Raw genomic sequence first — 23,510 nt, 5'->3', positions numbered from 1 at the left:
TAATTTAAATTTATGAAGAATTTAAAAAAAATATTAGATTTATTCAGATTTCTTAATATTTTTTTAAAAATTATAGAATAAGAAATCTTAGAATATTTTACATTTAAACATATAAAAAATTCTTATAAAATTCATTTACGATAAAAATGTAAAATATCTCTTTATTACTAAAAATATTTATATAAAGAATTTTAATGTATTCCATTTAACGGAATATTTTTGAAAAATTCACAATTTATGAGCTTTTATATTTTGCCCTGTCTTTGTGAGTATATTTTATTTAATGATACAAATTAACACAAGCGTTACACTTTATCTTTATTTTCCACTGAATGTCATACTAAAATAAAATAAGACATGCGTTGACTTCTATTAATACATCATTCTACCTTGCTCAATATCCAATGGAAAATAAAGAATAAGTTTGCATTCTTGTATCGCTAAATAAAATAAAATTCATAAACAAGGCAGAAAAATAAAAGTTAAATCGTAGATTTCTTAGGTTGTGAAAATATTTCAGATATTTTCAGATATACTGATCTGAAAAATATGATGAAAAATAATATGAATTTATACTTATAATTTTCATATTCCTTTTCTGAACATTTCTGGAAAGTGTGCCAATTCACATAACAGATCTTAAAATTTTTTAAGTTTTATAGAAATTTGAAAATTTTTATAAGAAATTCTGAGAATATTTTTCGTCGGGATAAACATTTTATAATGTATACCTGAGCATTGTAAACCATATGAACACCCTGGTAGACAATATTTTTAGAATGCTCGCCCATAAACTCCAAAATATGCTCCACAAGCGCTTCATAAGGCAAACCTCGGAGTCTAACACAATCTTTACGTGTGCCAGATGTAATGATATGTTGAGGAAGCAATGGTGGAAGCTGTGTGATGGGTGGTGGTGGTAGTATTACTTGTTTTGGATCAGTCGCTCTATTTAGAACCTGTACAAATGACAAAATTAAAATGTCAATAAAATTTTACATTTTTAACTGTTAAGACATTTATACACTCATTGCACTTACTTGTTGCACTTCTGCAGTTGTACTTCGAAAGAGTTCTATATATCGACTGCCAATACAGTCTCTATGTTTGCTCAGAGCCTTTACAGCATCCTCCTCCTTTGCAAATAATACAAAAGCATCACCCGTTGCCCTTCCATCAGGTTTCTTTACAAACAACACTCCATCCTCTCCATCTAACACTTGACATGGTTTTTGTCCAGATTGAAAAAATTCCAGCTATAGAAAAATAACTGACATTGTATATATAATAGAAAAATAAAAAAAAATATATATTTATATATATCTGAAAAGATATTTATTTCATATTAAATAATGAATTGGAAATTATTAAATAATTATATATACCACTTGTTTAGCAATACAATCATATGGCAAGCCCCTCATTCTAACGATAACTTGAGCACCACGTGACAGAAAAGCATGCGCCTCCCCACTCGTACCACCAGCAACGCCAACAAAATCTTCTCCGGAGGCCTTGTAAACCTCTATGTAACGTGCACCCATATGATGTTTATGTCGTTTCAGCGCCATGTCTCTGTGTTCTTTATTAATAAATCGTATCAATGCCTCGCCGTTACGTCTTCCCATAGGACTTAAACAAAGAGCTACACCACCTCTAAAAAAGTTATTACACCATTGTTAGCATATCATTGCACAGTGATATCAGCTTCTTTATTACAAATAGTTGTTAGAAAATTTATAAAGAATAAGTATAACAAGTATTAGGGAAACATTCTCTCTGACATTTAATTTTCAAAATCATTGTTAGATCCATATAGTATACATAAGATCCATAACTCCAGATAGTGCTATAACTATAAACATTGTTTTGTAAAGATTGGAATATGTAATCATGTTCTTTTTATCAAGACAAACAAAAAAGTTCCTATAAAACATGTCTCTAAAATGCTTCATTAAAAACTTAATGTCAAATTAAGATTAAAAGAATAAATTTTGATGATAACATTAAAAAATTAAAAAAATAAAATTCAAAAAAAATATTCAAAATGTTCACAGCATAAAGCAATGTGATTCTGAATTCTTTGTATCATAAATTGTCTTGTGCATTATTAACTTATTAACAAAGCATTTTAAGGATATATTTTATACAAACTTTTTGGTTTGATGAGAAAAACATGATTATATATAATCAAATCAACCTTTACGAAACACCTTGCATATAACAGCTATAAATAAGAAAATTTCCTCAAATTGCACTTGTTACGTCATATGGAAGAAATTAGAATAATTGAATTTGTGCATTTAAGTGCATTATAGGAATACAACTATCTCAATTACCTGCTTCACATACATCCATGTGGCTTGTGCATAAATACCAAGAGATATATTATATAGAGAAAAACTAATTTGGTTCAACTAAATACATTTCGTTAGTTGTATTCAATTTTGTTTCATAAATCTTAAGATGTATTATACACACACATATATATATATACTTACTTGGCAACATTTAATCCACGAAAAAACTTTGCAATATCCTGATCCGAAGATTGCCAAGGAAGACCACGTGCTCTTACTACACAGTCATTATCTACCTCTTCATCCTTCGAGCTAAATTTATATTTCATTATTAGATCAAATAATCAAGATAAATGTACAGATATATAAAACTCTCAAACTTACCATATACCAGGTTCTAAGACAATGTTAACTACTTCTGGATTTTTAAAAACGTGACCTGAAAATATATACATACATTTAATTAATTAATAACTACAAATATATATTACATGTATTTAATTATTTAATATAACTATTGAAATAATCAAGCGTGATTAATTATATTGATAATCATATTGCTGTCTTGTTGCCAATAATAATACAATTATTGGCAACATGACAGCAACCTCACAGAGTTGGCTATCTGAGTATAAACATATTAAATAAATAAAAATATTAATTGATTTTTATATACTTAAAAAAATTGTAGGGAATGTTTGCAATGTGATGTTTTGTAATTTTGCAATATGTGTTACACTTTCTACAATTTAATCATAATTGTCACATTTTCCATAATTTAATTTTATAGATTTTACAATAAAAGGAGTGTACATTTGTATTTAGAATTGGGAGAAGGAAAAGAAACAAAATATAAAAGAGAGTCTCGAAAAATCTCATGATTTAACCTCAGAAATCGATAAACGGGATTTAACCTCAGAAATCGTTAAAAATATATTTTTATCAACAGTTGATTCAAATTTAAACTTACATGCGCGAAATGACAATTTTCGAATAATTTTTCCTTCGTTAAAGCACTCGAACTCAATTAGAAATAAACTATACGTTTATCGGAACTATACACGAACATTAGGCATATAAACACACAGAATGCACACACGTTTACGTTGCATGTCACCATAGAACTATGCCACTATACCGACTGGCCCATAAGAAGAATACTCCTTTAATTTTTTTTTTTCACAATCCTCCCCACCCAACAATTGAATAATATTACCTAATAAAATCAAAAAATGTGAAAAAATACAACAAAAATACACATCTGTCATATTTTGTTATGTCATAAATATTTTATAAAATTCTCGTAATTCCCAAACAGCACAAAATATTTATAAATATTTATGAAAATATATTTTTTGAAGTATTATAGAAATGAAGTTTTTTGAAATATTATATTTTATACATATTTTATAAAAATCTTTATTCGACATATTTTTAAAAATATTTATAATTATTTAAATATTTTATAAATATTTTTATTCAGATTTTAGATTAAATAGATCATAAATATTTACCATAAATATCCTAGCAAATATTTAAGAAATATTTACAAAATAATTACTATAAATATTTATTTTTTACTTATCATAAATATTATATAAAATATATTTCATCTATATTTTAAAAATATGTCAAATAAAGTTTTTTTAATAAAATATGTATAAAATATAATATTTCAAAAAATTTAATTTATATATAATAAAAATTCATTTATATATTTCAAAAAAATGTATTTTCATAAATATTTATAAATATTTATCATAAATATCGTCTGCTGTCTGGGTTTATATTTTGAAATCTTGTATGCCACATTTCAAATATTCAATTTTTTTTAATCGTTTAAAAATAGCACATAAATCGTTATTTCGAATATTACTCTAGCGAAGAATGAAAAATCTAAAAATAAGAAAAAAAAAAAAAAAAATTAGAACGCATTACAAAGTCTGATTCTAATGCCTCCTGAACTTGCGTTTCCTCTGTAACTCTATATGCGTCACAGTTTGTGTCTCTGCTTTCTCATACCTGCACGAAAACGATATTATTCGAATCGCAGACTCAGCGAAATGTGTGCCGTCGACAAGTAGAAATTTATTTTAAGGAATGTACGCGGAATCAATCATCATTTCTCCAATCGTGTGCATTTATAAGCAACTTTTGTACTTTTTTCTCACTTAAAATGCAACAAATAATTATATCCAAAAATAATAACAAAAGGAAAAAAATCATAAAAAAAAAGTTAAAAAACAAAGTTGAAAGAATAAACAAAATTGTTATTCGGACATTTTTTTGTAAATAAATATATGTTTAAAATTATTACATATCTTTAAATATCTTTTTAATAGCGCTGAAACTAAATATTATGTTTTACAAATATTCCTTGACTTGTCATACATACACAATAAATTTTATTAACAATTACATTTATATTATATTTACATTAATAATTATATATTATAATTATAATATACAATAATTAATAATTATATTTGTAATTAATAAAAATTAAAAAATCTTTTCTTATTTTATTTTGAAATAGAGAAAGAAAGAGAGATTTGATATATTTTACTAATATATTTTAGTTTGGATTTATTATTAAACGCATATTTCACTAATATAGCAGATTAAAAAATACGCGGTGTCAAAAGCGCAACGTTTTTTTTCTGCATACATATCGCGATAGCACACGGTATTAGTACATATTAGTAAATGACGTAATTTTCTGTAGGTTGAGTGTCACTGTGATAAGAAAGCTATAATACGCCAGTAGTACTAAACTTAAAACAGAGTTTGACCTGTGCTCTTTTACTTGAATGCAACTAAAGGAAAGACTATATTAAAGTGCAACAATGTGGGTATAACAATTGAAAATTATTATTCAATTATTAAATCTCGAAATCTTGTCAAAAATTAAAAAAAGAAACTATCTTGACAGAAACCAAACAAGCAATTTAAAAAAATATATTTCTGACGATAATATTTTCTGTATAATGAAAAAAAAATTGCATGTAACTTTTTCAAGCGAAGTAGGTCTTTGATTCAAAAGTGGTTTAATTACTGACGAATTGCAATCTTCAAGGACATCATCATTATGCGTAAACATACTGCATATTATTTGAAGAAATGCATACACAATGTTATATCGTGTATATGTATACTCACACGTAATTCATGTGAGAAGCTCTTATCTTATAAAAGCTAAGTAAAAAGTAAGAAAAAAAAAGAAAGATACGTGCTCCCAAGAAAGCAAATGTTTTAAAATTAAAATACAAGGTTTTTCCTTTTCATAATTTTCAGAAAATCGATCGAATTAGTACTCTTATCTCCCCTTTCTCTTATTTTGCAAGATTAGATAAACTAGATTAATTGAATACTGTTTGTTTTTTTCTTTTTCTCTAGCAACACTGATTGAAGAAATGTAGATATGTTTTTTATGCATTCCCCATGACATTGGTAGATAGAACACGTACAATTGCAGTTCGAAAAACTGATGTACTCGCTTACCGTCCTGGATCATTCTCTGTATCACGTTCACCATGTCCTGTATCTCTTTGACATGAAAATCATTGTCAGTATCAGGCGGCAGTCCGAAATCTGATTTTCAAGTGTCAAGGAGAAATCTGTTCGAATATTCGATAAAATCGACTTCGGTATCGTATAATGCTGGCGCGCATAATATTATTCGTTCACGTTTTCAAGAAGTTTCTCGGAGCAGGATTGTCAAGTTAGAGTTCTTACTACGACCTTTGCACGCTGACTCAAATTTATCAGAAACAAGAATCGTACGAAACGTTTTTATAGAATTTTATACATTTTCTCTCTTATAGGATTCAAAACACAAATGCAGAGTAAATGTCACGATAAAAGGAAAATGTATAAGTAAAAGTGAATAATATCGTAGCCTCTCGCAGAAAATATAAATCTAAAAATTTATATAACTTTACATTTCATTTCAAAAGATAATGTAAAAGATATAAAGATGCAATTTAAAAAGAAAAAAATAATTATTTTGAAACAAACTGAAAATATAAAATATATGAAAAATAATATAATTATTTATGTAATCAACTTTCTGTAACTTTTACACATGTTCCTTTTTCGTATCAAGTCTTTGATTATAAATGACATCAGTGCTACTTTACATATGACCCTAACATGTGACCTAAATTATAAAGATTTTACATAACGATGAGAGATAAAAGAGTATATAAAAGAGTATAAAAAATAATTTTTTATATTGGCATATATATATATATATATGTGTGTGTGTGTGTGTGTGTGTGTGTGTGTGTGTGTTTATGCATAAGCGAGTAAAATTGGAAACTCTAATCTAAACGAATGAGCGAAAGAAGCAGTAAATTTTCCTATACAGTTTGATTTTTATTAGTGTGCCAACATGATAGAGTGCAAACAAAAATAAGGAAAAAGAGAAGAGTGTTACTATAATACCCTTTTAATTAATTGTAAATGTGTACGAACGAATGCTTACAATATCCAGATAATAAGCACGAGCGTCATGTCATACGATAATACGCATCACACAGATTAGTAACGAACACCTAATCAAAAACTGGAACCGTCGAAGAAACTGTGTGTGGATTTTACACACATAGTCACACAAATATGACGTTTCTTCATCACTAGCTTAATATCTTTGCTACACAGCTGACCTTTAAACCGTCTCGATAAGACTATCGCATCGCTAAAGCTTTCTCAAGTCATCTGGTCGTTATTGATTGTAACATAAGTACATTTTCTTTTTTTCCCTTCCCATAATTTTTTCCTTAACTGTAAAGAAATAATCTAAAAATATATTCTATTGAAGCTGCAAGGAAAGAAAACCTATTGTGAAAACAAAATTAATATTCTAACTCACATTTCAACACTATTTAATTAAAAATTAAGAAGGAATCTCTCATTCTTGAAATGACATTTTCGAAATTCTAATCAAGATAGAAGTAAGAATGTCAACAATTTTATGAAAGTATAGTATCAATGATTAAATATAGATAACTCAAATAGTATAAAAATTTCTAATTTTTAATGATATTCAACAAAATGTATAAATAATAATAATAATATGTAGAAATTTGTAAACATTGATAAATAATGATAGCAAATATATTTCAAATTCTTTACAACTTTGCGCTCTGAAATAAGTTTTCAAATTCTTAAATATGCAAATATATTATACCAATAAACTTTATGTGCGCGCGTTCGTGACAAGCTTGTAGAAAATCCAAGTTGCACGTGGATTGACTAATCTCGATGTATTGAACAGGTGAGCGATGAGTCGATTGGAATGCACATGTGTATATTTGTATTATTTAAAGCCGACACAAGTGGTTTTATTTCATTATTACCAGATGGATACATATAACACGGCGCAGATATAAAGCCAGTGTAAATCCGAATTAAGATCGGATTAAGAAAGGAAAGTCTTTTCATGTTCGTGTGTGTGTGTGTGGAGAAAATAAAATTTTAAAATAAATTCATCCATAAAGTGTCTGAGAAAAAAAAATATAAGAAACTGACAGCGCCGATATCTTTATCGAATCAGAAGTGTCACTTTTAAATAAATAAAAATTAAGATTGATTAACTGAACACACAAAAGATTTAAAAAATCTACCCACATCAAGCTTGAAGAGCACAAAGATACAGAATCTTATTTTTCGAATACAATTCACGACCTGATTTTATAATCTTTCAAATACATTGAATCCCACAGAATAAAAAAACATACCTATCTACGATTCTAACTCCAAACATCATTGAAATGCATGCGTTGACGAGCCTAAAATATTAATTTCTGCCACGTGTGGAAGACGATGTTTGGATGATGATGGACTCTCCGCTGCCAAGCTTAAGTTCTCGAATTTCTTGGCTTCGTATAAAAATCACGTGAAGACAGTTGAAGATTTGTCACATTCGTGTTAGCTTCATGGATGGAGCAACGCAGCAACGATACACATACGTTCGTACTTTATACGACCGCAAAGATTACTGACGCCAGTCAGGACGACGATATCGTCCAAGACCGAGTGACTCAATCGGACTTTCGACGCGCTCTCTGGCGGTCATACGACCCGAAAGTCTTTGATGTAGAAATTAACGAACGGTGCAACAAATTTGCTTCTTTCGCGTCAATCATGCCAGTCTGCATTACGCAAATCAAGCTAAACCGCAAGATTGTAAAATGCTACTGCGCGGTGAACACTTAATCGTTATCGATACAATAATATCGACAAAGATGGTACGAACTGGTATTAGCATACAATATCGTATGAAATTTCCTAACAGATAAAGCGCGTTTCGAATCGGTACAGACCAAATAAAATTTCTTAATTAACCACTTTGTAATAATAACTTTTCCATAAAAACGACAAGAGAATAATTAAGTTACAAGTAATAAAAAATGATGACTTCGAAAACAATAGAGAGTGTAACGACAAGACATCATGACGATTAAAATTGTTAATAAATTGCCACACAATTTTTACACTTGATATTCTGAAGTAGAATATCAAAAACGAGAAAATTATCAATAGAAAGTTATGTATAGAAAAAAATACACACATGTATTAAAGAATCGCCATTATTTAACTAGTTGCATGGAGTAGCATTAATGTCAAAAATAATATCATCCATTTTACAAATCGAAAATGGATATTAGAAATGTTTGTTAAGTGTGTAAAAAAATAAAATAGAAAAAAATACGGAGTCAACTTACAATTAGTATTTGATTTGTTACTTGATGACAATTTCTGCATAACAAATTTAAAAGGATACATTGCAACATCTCTTGTACTCCGAGGGTCGATAATTCTCCGTAAGACGAATAACAATCTACAAAATCCTTCCGGAGATCGTGGAAGTAGTTATAGTGTTCCGGTAGTTCAATATCTTTGTTACAGGCTTCAGGATGCAAACATTGCCTCATCGGTGCTTGGCCATCTACGATGAATCGCGGTTTAGCACCGAACGTGACACCAGACATGGAGATCCACCAGGCTTCAAACTTAAAATAAAAATGACATCACGCGATACTAAATGTGTTTTTTATTTATTATATCAATTTCTTAAGTATAATCAATAAATATATGCATACAAAATCATCATTATTATTGCCATAAATAAGCGCTTTAAAAGAAATAACTTTTATCACATATTATACAATTTAAAGATATATGAGACACGTATTAAATATTGTGAAAAAATTTTATAGATTGAGGCTTATTGTTTCTTTTGAATATTTTTCTAAAACTTACAATTTTTGGTTTAATTTATTATTTAATTTTTAGTTTTTATTAGTTTTTAAAAATCGAAAAATTTGATATTACAACTATTAACAAATATAAGATAGAAAACACAGATTATTAAAAGATGATATATATGTATAACTTAAGTTTCTTATATATATTAATAAAATTCTCACATAGGTATTTATGCAAAATTTTATTCGAGTTAACATTTGAAAATTATTTACCTAAAACTTTATATGATGATCGTATAGATTTTTTTGGTATTGAAAAAATAAATTACAAAGAATATCATGTCGGCAGTGTTGCATAGAGAATGCACAATTTTGCAACAAAATATGCTGATTAGATTGACTATAATAATCTAAATATAATATAAATATAATAAACATAAATAATAAATAAATATAAATATAATAAATATAATAATAAATAATATATAATAATAAATCATCTTAACAAATTTTTGGAAAATAATTGTGTGTATGAAAAATGGCAAAAGTACAACGTTGCACTATATGATATAGCAGCTGTAGGTATCATTTGTATTGTACATAGTATTAAGTAATTATGACTAATACTAAGTGATTAAGTAATTATTTTTTTATTTATTCCTTCCACGCAAGTTAACCTTGTTCCTGGCTTTAGTGTCTTCACAATAAAAATTTAAATTATTCGATATTTTGTTCCTTGCAGGAATCATCAATTAGAAAAAAATATTAATTATAAATATTTTCTTCTCAATAAAAACGCATTAAAAATTATAGTACTTTGCAGTAACTTAACTCTTTGCATTAATCCAAGTTTATTTATTTGACGTCAAACAATATAAATTCGATGTGCATTTAAATTTCATATTTCAATGACTTTTTACTACTATTATACGTCATATATATCTTTAAAGACATCTAAACTGTTTTTCAAAACTTTACACAAATTTCTACATCAATTTTTAACTATTTTTCATATAATTATAAATAACACTTTTATTGTTTGTGTCACCAAAGCGAATATTTTTTTTCATAAATACTCATTTATTTTTCAAACAGAGAAAATTCAAATCTTGCTTTATCTCAATAAAGAAATAAATGATAAAAAATAAACAAAAACTTCTCATTAACTGCCTCTTAATAAGTTTCTCTTAATCATAATAACAAATAATCGTAATAAAAATTAATTTCTCTTAATAAAATGCTCAGTAAAAAACAAATCTAAAACTTAATTTTCTTACTAATATTGATATGACAAACACCTTTTCAATAGCTTGCTGTAAAGGTATCCCGTATTCTCGAAGATTTCGCTCAGTCAAGGCTGGAGCATGTGCCAGCGCTGCCTCGCCAATAATACCGCTACTTCCGGCAATCGCCGGGTTGTCACTACCGGTTCCAGAAGTACAACTTTCCTCCATTATCATCGGCCGTACGATATACTGCTGCCTACCTAGTACCTGCAAAAACAAGTCCACCGTGAGGAGATGCTGCAAAAACTTGGCGAACTGTTGCTATGCGGCGTGAAACATATCAATTATTCTTCTTGCGCGCAGAAGATTTACGCACAAAAACTTTATTTTATCCAATATCAGTTGAAGAGTTATTAACGCGAATAACTTTAAAAATTTTTACTTCGCAAAAATATGTACACAACTAAACATTTCAAAGCGTCTGTTCGCGCTTGAAGCTTTTCGCTTTTAGAAATAAAAAACAAAAATGTCTAAACGATATACAGATCGTATATTACGTTAAAATTTTAGATTAAATAGATCATAAATATTTACCATAAATATCCTAGCAAATAATTGAGAAATATTTACAAAATAATTACTATAAATATTTATTCTTTACTTAAATATTATATAAAATATATTTCATCTATATTTTAACAATATGTCAAATGAAGATTTTTATAAATTATGTATAACATATTTATATAATATTTCAAAAAAATATATTTTCATAAATATTTATCATAATTATTATGTGCTGTCTAGGTATAGTGTTTAATTGCTATAAAACTATAATATTATAAATATGATTACATTATTTCTCCTGATATTTACAAGATTTGTAATAAAACCGGAAATTCTTATTTTTGCGAAATATATAAAGTGCTTTGCCTTGAATTCTATTGTTACCAGCTCTTGCTTATATTTTTTTGTTTTGTGCATGATTTCTTATGAATAAAAATACTCTGAACCTTATAAACAATTATTTTCATTATTGTATACACACATATATATATATATATATATATATATATATATATATATATATTCATTATTTTCTATTCAATATATTATTCATTTATATTTCTATCTTTTTATTACATTTACTATTAAATACATGAAGTATAATTTTTTTTAAAATTAAAATATATACAGAATCAGACAGTCAGATTTATTGTGATCAGATTACCAGTCTTAAACCTTGAATTTGATTACATTCTTTCATGCATTGATAATTGATAATCGCGATAATATTAACATCAAAGTGCGCCTGTGCAATGAAACCAATATGCACATACATTTCCATCAGCTGCAGCGATTGCATATTAATAGGGGCAGTAAAAATACATACATACAACATTTATCACATGATAATTTAGAATAATTATTTTTCATGAATAAATTATATCGCCAGTTCGCAAAATTCAATTCTTTTAGTTAAAATTGATTTTTCTTAGTTTTATTCAGATAAATATAAATACAATTTTAAGATGTTCTATATTATCAAATCATAATAAATTGTTATCGTTTATCATTCTTTCTTATCATTTATCGATTTATCGTTTAAAATATTGCATACTCATGATTAACATTAGTTGCATTTATCGACGATACATTTATATCAATTATTTATAAAATTTTAAATAATATAATAATACAATAGTTACATTACAAATACTTGATGCATTATAAAGAATATGTTTCGAGATAGACATTTTGATATTTTTTGTTCATTTCTGAAGTAGAAATAATAAATTAAGAAGAAAAATATAATTAAAATTAAAAGTTAAAAATAAGATTAAGAAAAAAAATATAATTAAATAGAAAAATCTCATTAAATAATTCACAAAAAGGCTAACGTTTCTGCAAGCTACATACATGTTCCTTTGCTACACAAAATTATTCCGTTTTCAAATTTTTGTAATAAATATAAAGTCTAACAAGTGACTATACTAACATAATAGATTCAAAGTTTTTTTTATCAATTTAATTCATTTCCTTCTTTTTGAAACAACCCTAACAAGCAATTCAGAATATTAAACAGCTTATGTTTCAAATTGGGAACATAAATGGAAATTATTATTCATTTATTCTTAATTTGAGGCAAAAATCAGAATTTAATTTCTACATAAAAATATATAATAAATATTAAATCTCGAGTTCCACGATTTAGTTCCACTATTTTCATATAACCTTTAAAAAATTGATTAATAATATATAATCTATATATATTATTAAAATACATTACTTTTATTGTAAACACATGTTATTTTAAACACATGTTAGTATTTTTTTGTTCTTTCTCTCTCTCTATGTATTTATTTAAAAATTTTGTATTAAAAATGTATTTTATAATTTTTTTTCATGCATAAATGTAGTAATAAAGTAAATACAAATCTCGTAAAAATAAATATTTTTATATAAACTATACATATTTTTAAAATATCGTGCACAAAAGTTCATTAAAAAACTTACAGATAATTAGTTTACCACATGTGTTTAAAAATCATTTTTTATAAAGATTCAATTTGGACAAAAGATTTTAAGTCCATCATGTGAAATCAGGATGTACACAAGGTCAGGAATATCTTAAATCATGTAAATTTGCATGCGTATCGAGATATATTCCATGCATGTTTCGTCTCTAAATACTCATGCATCATAATTGTTAATTATTCGGAAAACAAATAAAATAGTAATTTTTTAATTCTCCTTAAAAACACTGTTAAATTGTTATTGTTTTTCAAATAACCAACAAATAATGTATAAATATTTAAAAACAAAGTACACGAGCCGAATGTATGTCCTAATACGTATGAAAATTCTGTATAAATTATTTAAATTTCTTTTTTTTAACTTTAGTGATCACTAAAGAAGAAAAAAAAAGATTACAAAACTAAATAATTCGAAAATTATGAAATGTTGCGCCGCAAAACCATTTATATCAGGAATAATTAATTTAATGCATTTTTCTAGTACATTACCAATAAAATTACGATATAAAAAAATATCATTATAATTACAATATAATAAATTATAATTTATAACATAAATTAAATCACACAATAAAATAATATATATTTTTGTTTTTCCAATTTAATAATATAGTATATATACTAAATTATCTACCAATAATGACGAATTTTATAATTATGTAATTAATAATTTATATAAGATTTAACAAAATTTATCTTTCGATAAAGTTATTATATCATTATACTGTTTGACACTTTGTCGAACTTTCTGTGACTTCTTAAGAATCTTATTCCAATGATAGATTATACTTCTAACATAGATGATATTTCTTTAGAATTTTTTTTACTTTCCTTACGTAGTTTTCTCTAATGTTTGATACATGTATATAGGTAAAACGGGCTTAAGATCAAAGTAATTTATTGAAATTGCAATTTATAAATAAATGTTACTTTTTATACCGCTTAAAATTTTGTTTTTTTATAGATAATATATAAAATTAAAATTTGTAAAAAATTATTCTAAAAAATCTCAGATAATTGGCAGATTTATAGAAATATAAACATTTTAAACATATTTCAATGTGCGATTCAAGTACGTCAAATTTTTATATTTTGTAATATATAATTTTACATTTATATTTTGTAAATATAAATTTTACATTTTTAAGTTTTATGCTTCAAACCATTTCATGTGCAACTTAGAATTTGCGTAAAATTATACATTTTTTAAAATTATAAAATATAGTAAATTAGAGATTACATTTATACATATATATAAAATAGAAAATTATAGTAAAATATAGTAAATACACACAAACTAAAGAAATCATAAGTCGCTTAAAGTCATTATAAATTGATACATAATTGATAACCGGTTAAAAACAAAAACAATCTTTAATTATATTGATTTTATACTTATTTTTAAATAATAATTTTTTTTCAAATGTCTAATAATTCTTCATTCAAAAAATTGTTTAAACTTTCTACTTGCATATAGATTTGAATATTTTTTAATACATTTTGTTATCTTTAAGAAATGAGAATATTTTTACAGCTTGAAACTCTGTACAATCGCGACACTAATGTCGTGTCTATGTAAGAAACTTAATAAGCAGGTTTTTTGAAGTATGGGGTTAACGGATCAAGGTAGTTCTGCTAGAGGCGATTTATCATCATGCTGTGAGCTTGAATCAGCGTCTTCGAATCATACTGCATGTCAATGAAAAGTCGTGGCGTAATATATACATATAAAAGAGAAGAATCTCTCTCTTTCTCTCCTTCTGCCGGTTATATTACATAAATATAAGTCTCTCGTTCGAATGGCTTTCGTTACGCAAGAGATTCTTTTATATATATGTATATATATATTTTGTTATACTGTGACGTATATATATATATATATATATATATATATATATATACGTCACAGTATAACAAAAAAAATTGTCATTTTTCAATGAAAGTGGAAATCAATCAGACAAATATCTGAGAATAAATTCTAAAATACTTTAGTTGATTTAGTTTTAAAAAAATTGAAGAAAACTGAATCTTTCGAAAATTTAGTCATCAAATTTACCATATTCCTATTAAAAATAATCTAGCTAGATATTTTGTACAAAATCATTTTCTAAATTTTATCGAATTACATTAATTTAATGTAATAAAATAAAACTTATATTACACACTGAAAAAAAATAGTGTTGAATCAACAACATCATTGTAGTTGAAATTTATTTTATTAATTCAACAACATTATTATAATCAAATTAATACGCTACGTATTGATTTGATTAATAATGTCGTTGAATTAATAAACTAAATTTCAACTATAATGATGTTGGTGATTCAACATTATTTTTTTTCATTACCTACAATAAAATTTAAAGTTAAACTTATATTAATAGGTATAATAAAAATTGCAATGTTCTTTCAAAATTTTGAAGAAATAGTATTTGAAAAGAGAAATTCTCTGAATGTTTATTGATATATCTAACAGCATAAATATTATTAAGAAACAAATATATGATTAAATTAAATATATCTTGACTTGTACAAAAAAAAAAAAAAAAAAAAAAAAAAAAGAAAAGTGAAGCTTTTGAAGGACAAAAATTCAACAAATAAGCATTTCATGAAGCAAAATTAGCTTTTTATTAGTATTTCATTATTATTTGTATTACTGCATTATTATTGCTCCGAACAGTATTCAAATTATAATATGTATGCGAAGAAAATAAAGTAGAAAAGGAAAAACATAGAGCAAAAAAGAAATTCACAAGGCAAAAAGACAATGTGCTTTTTTCGATAAAACGTGATAACTATATAGAATACGTCATATGCATACAAGGTCGACTCACAAACACGCAACGTTCTCATAAATTATAAATACGTGACGTCACAGCGAACAGTATTATGTTGGAAGATGCGGGGTTAAAGGTTCTGTTTCAGGAGATAACAGGTATATCGTTTTCTAAGAGTGGCAAGAAAGGCAGCGAGAAATAAGAAAACATAAATGAGATTGCAAATTTGACATGACATGCACGTTATGTAATTGTGCCAATTAGTTACACACAAGCGCTTGACATATATGTATATTCTATAGAAATAAGATTATCATTATTGATAATCTTATAAATTGTCATTTTATCTAATTGTAGATTAATAATTCGACCTAAATAATTAATAAGATATTTTTCAGAGATTGTCACGATCTCTCATTATTTTAATTAGAATTGACTTTTAATAATAATGGACTCATTTTATAATGAATTATTTTGTCTATTCCTCGCATCTTGTTCTTTATATTTCATTGGGTGGCTTGGCGTTTGCAATCTTGATTCGCAGCCAGCAACCATAGTTGAAGCTCGACCGAGTGGGAGAATCCATCGCGAACGAAGGAGGGAAAAGAGAAAAGAGTTAAGATGGTGGACTTCTCCCCCTCCTTTCCCTTCTCCCGGAAGACGGGGCAGTCAGTTGCAAAAGCAATTCGTATACACGAACAGAATGTTGGTTACAGGAGAAGCTTACAGAAGAGTCTCGGAGATTGAAGGTTCAATAGAAATTCGTATGGAAATACCTACCTTATGTAAAATTCAAATCTCTATTAACAAGACGAATATGTATATAAAGGCATGCGTACATTCGTCGCCGTTACTCGAAAAATAAGTCTGCCACTAGGTTTTTTTTTTTTTTTTTTTTTTTTACGTACATGTGCATATGAAAAAACATGCATGTATAATTAAACGTTGTTTGTTATAAAGACGTTGTAAAAACAATTCTGAATGTCGTAAGACTTTGACTTGAGTTTTTTGACGTTACATGTTTGAATAAAGGAAAAAATCTAAATTTGACAAACATGACTTTTTCTCGGGCCATTCAAATATTAGAAATTACAAGTATTTATTAATAATAAAAATTTCGGTGTAAAAGGATGTATGTACATTGTGTTTTAAACATGTAGATTATGAGGTTGAAACGCTTTTAAATTTAATTTCAATTTGTAAATGGATATATTCTTCGTTTTGTGTCCCTAAATGGCCGGTTCAAGATAATCGGCCTTGCTGTTTCCATAAGCAAGTATCTACTTTCGCTTCTCATGGGAATATGCTTTAGAAAATTTGTGATGCTAGAATAATATATCTATCAAGTATCAATTATATTAGTTTATTGCAAAAATTATTGGAATAAATTGTGTTACTAAAAAACAATTGATCCTTATCAAATGAAATATATAATTGTATTGTATAAATAATTGTTATAAAATATATAATTAGATATACACACGTATATATTATCATAATAATTAGGCAATTATCTTAAAATTTGTGAATTTTATTACTTTTTAATGAGGAATAGTTTGCTTGAAACGCTTTGCCAAAAAAAAGAGAAAATATCTTTTATTTTAAATTAATAGCAACAATTAATTATAATAAACAGAACATGGTAGGTTTTATAGAACATAAAGTGTTCACATTATAAAATGCTATACTTTATTAAATATTTTATAGTTTTATTCAATCATAAATTTTTTTGTTTTATAAATCAAAATATTGCAAATTGTGTATTGCGTCATTTATTTCCTTTTACATTATATATTATTTAATAAACAATAATTTTATAAAAATTTATTTTATATGCATAAAACTATTAATAAATAATTAATCTCGATCATTTCTGATCGTTTTTTTTGTCTATAGACTTTACGATTAACATATTACATATCTTATAAAAACTCATAAAATAATCAAAACAGTTTTGGCTTCATATTTTCAGTAGTATCTGATAAGTTTAATTAACTCGTCTGATAAATACAGATTAGAGTTTATTTTATCGATCTGATAAATTTGGATAAAATAATAAATAATTCTAAACATTAAATTTAAAAAAATTGAAATTCAGATTTTAATATTTATGCCTGTATATATACTTGATAGTTGTCGTGTAAGCTATATTTGTAATTTCAAATACAATTAATTGAATACCACAAAATAATAAATAACATCTTTTTCCAAACCAGAGAGTAATTTTTCTGATGTTAAATATAATTTTGGTTTTTAAAATATTCTATTACGTTGCAATTTTGAAAAATTTGAGATTAAAATTGGAAAAGAATGTTAACGTATATTATATAGTATGTATTAAAATGTGTTAAAAATTATTTTTTTTCGGAACTTAATACATTTATATTATTAGAATATTAATGTTTATTCATTATAATATTTATATTATTAAAATATTCCTAAAAGAAATTTGTTTGAAATTAATAAGAATTTCATAATTAAATTAATTCAATAAAAAACACAAAAACAAAACGGTCTAACTTTCTGTAAGTTTTTTTACGTTGTATATTATTCTGATTTTCAAATTGCTTCAGGCAATTTAATTCTAATTAAAATTAAAAGTAAAAGTAAGTTGTTAAGACTTTCAACTTTTAAAAGCAATTTCCGATATTGGCAGCCAAAATAATAAAATTTTGAAGAATTACTTATAATTAGTTAAATAAATATATAAGTGTTTTGGAAGATGCTATTTCTAAGTCTACAATTTTCAAGTTCATTATCTATTTAAATTAATTAAAGCTTGAAAATTTAAAATGAAGGATATACAATATACAGATAATAAAGACGATCAAAATATAATTAAAAATTATAAAATATTATTCATATTTAATTGAAACTTTATATTGAAGGACTTTTGTAATTGCTAATTTCAAATCTGTAGTCATAATTAAAAAATTTTAAAGTGATAATTTTAAAGTATTTTAAAAATTTTAAATTTTAAATAAATTTAATATATTTTGTTCAAATATTGAATATTTATGTATTGTCAAAAGAATAAGATAAGGCAGAGATTCAGTTTAATAATTTTCAAATTCTCGTTCTAATAAGAATGGTCACTTATTCTTCTCACATAAGTTTAAGAAAAACTATAACTATTCCATGATAAAACGAATAAGATTTTGACAAATCATTATTGCTACCGCACATAATTCTTAAACAGGTAGTCATCAAACTTAATATGATAAAGATTAAATTTTTGTCACTAATCACAACAGATTGAGGATTAATCTAAATTTTTAAAATTATTATTTAGTGACATAAAACTACTTTTTATAATGCAATTAAATCGTAACAATCGTTATTACTGGACACCAGAAAATCTTTATAGGCATAGGTAAATAGATTCCTAAAATCAATAAAGTTTGTCTGGTGTCGAATAGTGAATGATGTCTTTCTTTGCAAAACAATAAACATTAGATATTTTCGAATTTTACAAAATATTTTGCTTATTTCATTGCAAAATGTTAATTTACATATTAAATAATAGATATATATAATATCAACATAATAGCACTCCACCTCATTATGAATGAAATGTGCATGCGTACTTATTGATATATTTTCTAATATACGACAATTAATCCTAATCAATATTGTGACCATGATTTCTTTCTATGGAGAGTTATTTTTAATAAAAACAGTTTATCGTTAAACCGATTTTAACAATTTATTTTTTTATGAAAAATGCCGCTTGTGCTCAACCAACAATCACGAGAAATGTTTGACTTTTACTTCGGACTACAAATGAACTAATTACGCGCAAAAGAGAGAATAAAGTTTTTTTAAAGTTGGCACATAACTGTTTTTTATATAAAAATGTACATAAAGATAGAGTAAAGCCTCTTTAAATTTATATATATATATATATATATATATATATATAACCAAATTTAAAGAGACTTTATCTTTATAAACATCTATATATATATATTCCAAAATTATTACCAGCATGTTGTCATCCTTATTTAATATTCGGTAAACAAGGATAACGATATTCTGGTAATGAATTCCGGAACACAGCAATAATATAATAACTTCGTTCGTGTAAGTAAACAGCGATTGGACAGCTTTACGTTGAGATATCCTTTAATTTTTCTCTTTCAAAAATTCACTGTTCTTCTCTCGTCCCATAATTTTAATTACATAATATACAAATTCATAATACATGATTATATAAATTCATAAATAAAAAATAAATTTAATTGTTTCATAATCTAATTATATTATTAATAATTATTAATGATTTATGTGTAGTTTTTTTTTCTTTTCTAATACGTTAATTTTAATAATTCTAATAAATATACTAAGCCTTTTAAATTATAATTAAAAAATATAAAAATTTTGTTTTTTTCTCTAGAGACTACAGTTCCGCAAATAGGGAAATACTGTTTTGAAAAACTGGATGACGATTTTCAAACGATGAGCGACGTTACATCAAAAGTCGCTATCTAATACCGATATCATCGGCAAAAGCAGCGAGTGTGCGTTGCTTATCTTACAATTTCCTCTTTATAGCGCGCCTCGCAAGCAGCGAGAGTAGCGCTACTCGCTCGCGGCCGTTGTCCCCGTTCAGGGGAGGGGGAGATGCCACCATTCGAGATTATAGACAGGCAGGTATGTGACTCGAAGGAAAAAGGAAACTGCCGACCAGATGGAACTCGGGCGCACTCTCGTAAAGGTAGGTATATAAGGGAAAAAAAAGAAAAAAAAAACAAATTTTGAAGACATTCACATTCGTGTTCATCATATTCTCATCTATACTGTTTTTTTTTTTTTTTTTTTTTTTACATATTTTATAAGTGGATCCGAATCGAACGCTGATGAAGGTTCCATTCGCAATTGTTATGGCGTATTTTTTGAATTTCAGCAACAAACATTCGCATTCACTCATGTAAACCCAACTTTAAAACGTGATTCGCAATAAGAAATAAAGGTATTACACCTGTTGTCGCAATGCGGGCGTATGTACGTGCTAGATTTCTCAAAATATACGCTGCGAAAAAAAACGATCCCCGATCTAACAATAAAAATATTTTACACTGTTGCATGCAAATATATATATTCATAGAAAATATAGTCTCACAAGTCAGTCCAGAAATGCAACTCGGACAGAAAAAAGTTTCACGATTATGTAGTTATTATGTAATGTCAAATTTAAAAACAAAATGAAATTTTAAGAAGATATATATCTTATGCCATCGAATTTAAGTAAAAAAAATCAAAATAATTTTGATTCTGTAAAAAAAATTCATTTATTTATTTACGTCCAAAAAGACTAGAATTTTCACATGAAAAATGTAAAATTTTTAGCTTCGACACAGAAACGTAAGCCCAGGTACGCAACATTTAATGTACTCAATTGCATCAAATAGACATGCAAAACGTTATATAAGGATTTTTCTTTCCTTAGCTTTCCTTGATTAAAATTACAACAAAGATCACTAAAGATTACAACTACACCGTGAGAAAAAAATAATTGTAGTTGTTATGAATTATAGTGATTTCTGACGGCAACTATATTTAATATTATTACGCATAAGATTATTATTTTAATTATCAACATTTGTAGTAGTAATAACTCTAAAAATATAGAAATTTGTAGTAGTAACAATTCCAAAAATATAGAAATCTCAACTATAACTTTTTTTTACTATGCAATTCTAATCCTTTTGTTCATTATACTTTTATAACGCAACACTAACAATGAGTCGTGTTATTTACGACCAGAAAATAACTCTACTTTTATAACTTCAAGTTTTATATATTGAACAAATGTGAGAACTAAATTAAAATTCTATAAAATTCAAGAACTTGAGATAGACTTCGAGTAGATGAAAAAATTATAATAATTTTGGACGAATAAATAAAATTGTTAAAAAATTCAGGAAAGATTATAAAAAAATCATTAATTTGATTAATTATAAATAATATTAACTTAATTATCTTAAACAAATATGATCTTAGCATCCAATCAAAGTAAATTTTACTCGGGTAAAAAAATGTTCATATGTATAATCAAATATAAATATAAATAATTATATATAATTTATATAATTATGTATAAAATATGTTCATATATTTTCTTTTTTTTTATTTTTGTATAAATTCTGTCCATTTAATACAGGAAAAAATAATAAAGAATAATTAATAAATAACTATAAGACTAATTTTTGCATTGTTTTTTTAAACAAAATTTGAAAAGGTAAGAAAAAATTTATATATGATTGTATAAGCATTTAAAAAATTTTTTTTTCTAAAAAAAAGACCAAACATTGTTCTAATTATTTTTCAATTATTGTCCTGTACATATGGACAAAGATTATACAAGAGAAAAATATATATAAACTTTTCTCTAGATATAATAATAATCTATAAATCACGAATCATGAGTACGCAATATTGTCTGGTGCTAGCTTAAGAGGGAGATGATAATCGAAGAATTGATCGAAAAATTGGATATCGCGACAGAAAGTCGAAGGAGCCGGAGGAAAAGGAAGAAAAAATAAATTTAAAAAAAGAAAGCAAATGTATACGATGCCAGCCGCATTAAAACGAATAATGCGCGACGCGAAGCTGGAGGTAATGGACGACCTTCCGAGGGCGCGATGCTCCGCCTCCGCTGGATAATTCGAGAAACAATGGCAGCCAACGATATGCACCGGCATGTGTTCGTGATGAAAGAGACCAGCTTCCGTGAGAGTAGAAATCACGCAGTTTTGTGGAACACGTTTTCACGAATTTGTCAACGTTCCGTGATACGAATACATTTTGTTTAATTTGGTGATATAAAAATTCATATCTGATTGCACGTGTGCAAATATAGGTTGTATCATTCACTCTGACTCAACTCTATATTAACTAAAACGTGATTATTATACAATCATTGCATGTATATAATTTCGAATTCTTGCAAAAGAGAATAAATAAATATTTAAATTAATTTATAAATAATTTTTTTCATGAAATAATGAATTCCTAATTTTCGAAATCAGAAATTATCATTACTTTCACTAAATTTTTTTTTACAAGTTCTCTTCTGTTTTTTTATTTGATTTTTTTAAATCTTATTATTTATTTAATTTAAAAAATTTGTCGTCTCTTGATTTTTTAATTTTTAAAAAGAAACAATTTAATGAAACGCTTTGTCTTCGACGAAAATCTTGCGGTGATCAAAAGCGAGACAGATCAAAGTGCGATACGCAATAATAATTCAACAAAAATCTTTTTTAATCACAAAAATAAGACTAGTTATCTTCTGTAACTGTTCTGATGCTATGATTACTGTTTCCAAACTATTTCATCATGTCATAATTTTGAGAAATTTGTAATTAAAGTTGCAAGAAAGGGCTATTTTAATTACGAGGGAAAATCATGTATGTTACAAATAATTATTGATTATTGGATTGCAACTATTACAATC

General features: G+C 26.0%; 1 protein-coding gene across 1 annotated transcript in view; it reads right to left on the bottom strand.

Moving 5' to 3' along the window:
• The window catches only part of LOC140666311 (RNA-binding protein fusilli), a 32,122-nt gene that overhangs the window by 5,961 nt on the left and 2,651 nt on the right, over window positions 1–23,510 (bottom strand). Inside the window, exons 2-9 of the mRNA XM_072893349.1 lie at window positions 10,810–11,004; window positions 9,088–9,316; window positions 5,802–5,891; window positions 2,685–2,739; window positions 2,502–2,612; window positions 1,386–1,656; window positions 1,041–1,256; window positions 732–959 (exon numbers count right to left, since the gene is read on the bottom strand). Of these exons, the coding sequence (XP_072749450.1) occupies window positions 732–959; window positions 1,041–1,256; window positions 1,386–1,656; window positions 2,502–2,612; window positions 2,685–2,739; window positions 5,802–5,891; window positions 9,088–9,316; window positions 10,810–11,004 (1,395 nt within the window). The remainder of the gene's footprint in view (window positions 1–731; window positions 960–1,040; window positions 1,257–1,385; window positions 1,657–2,501; window positions 2,613–2,684; window positions 2,740–5,801; window positions 5,892–9,087; window positions 9,317–10,809; window positions 11,005–23,510) is intronic.

Source organism: Anoplolepis gracilipes, chromosome 5, assembly GCF_047496725.1.
Source record: "Anoplolepis gracilipes chromosome 5, ASM4749672v1, whole genome shotgun sequence".
In the NCBI taxonomy this organism is placed as follows: domain Eukaryota; kingdom Metazoa; phylum Arthropoda; class Insecta; order Hymenoptera; family Formicidae; genus Anoplolepis; species Anoplolepis gracilipes.
The sequence above is the reverse complement of the archived record's forward strand: the minus strand, read 5'-3'. Positions and strand labels throughout refer to the sequence as shown.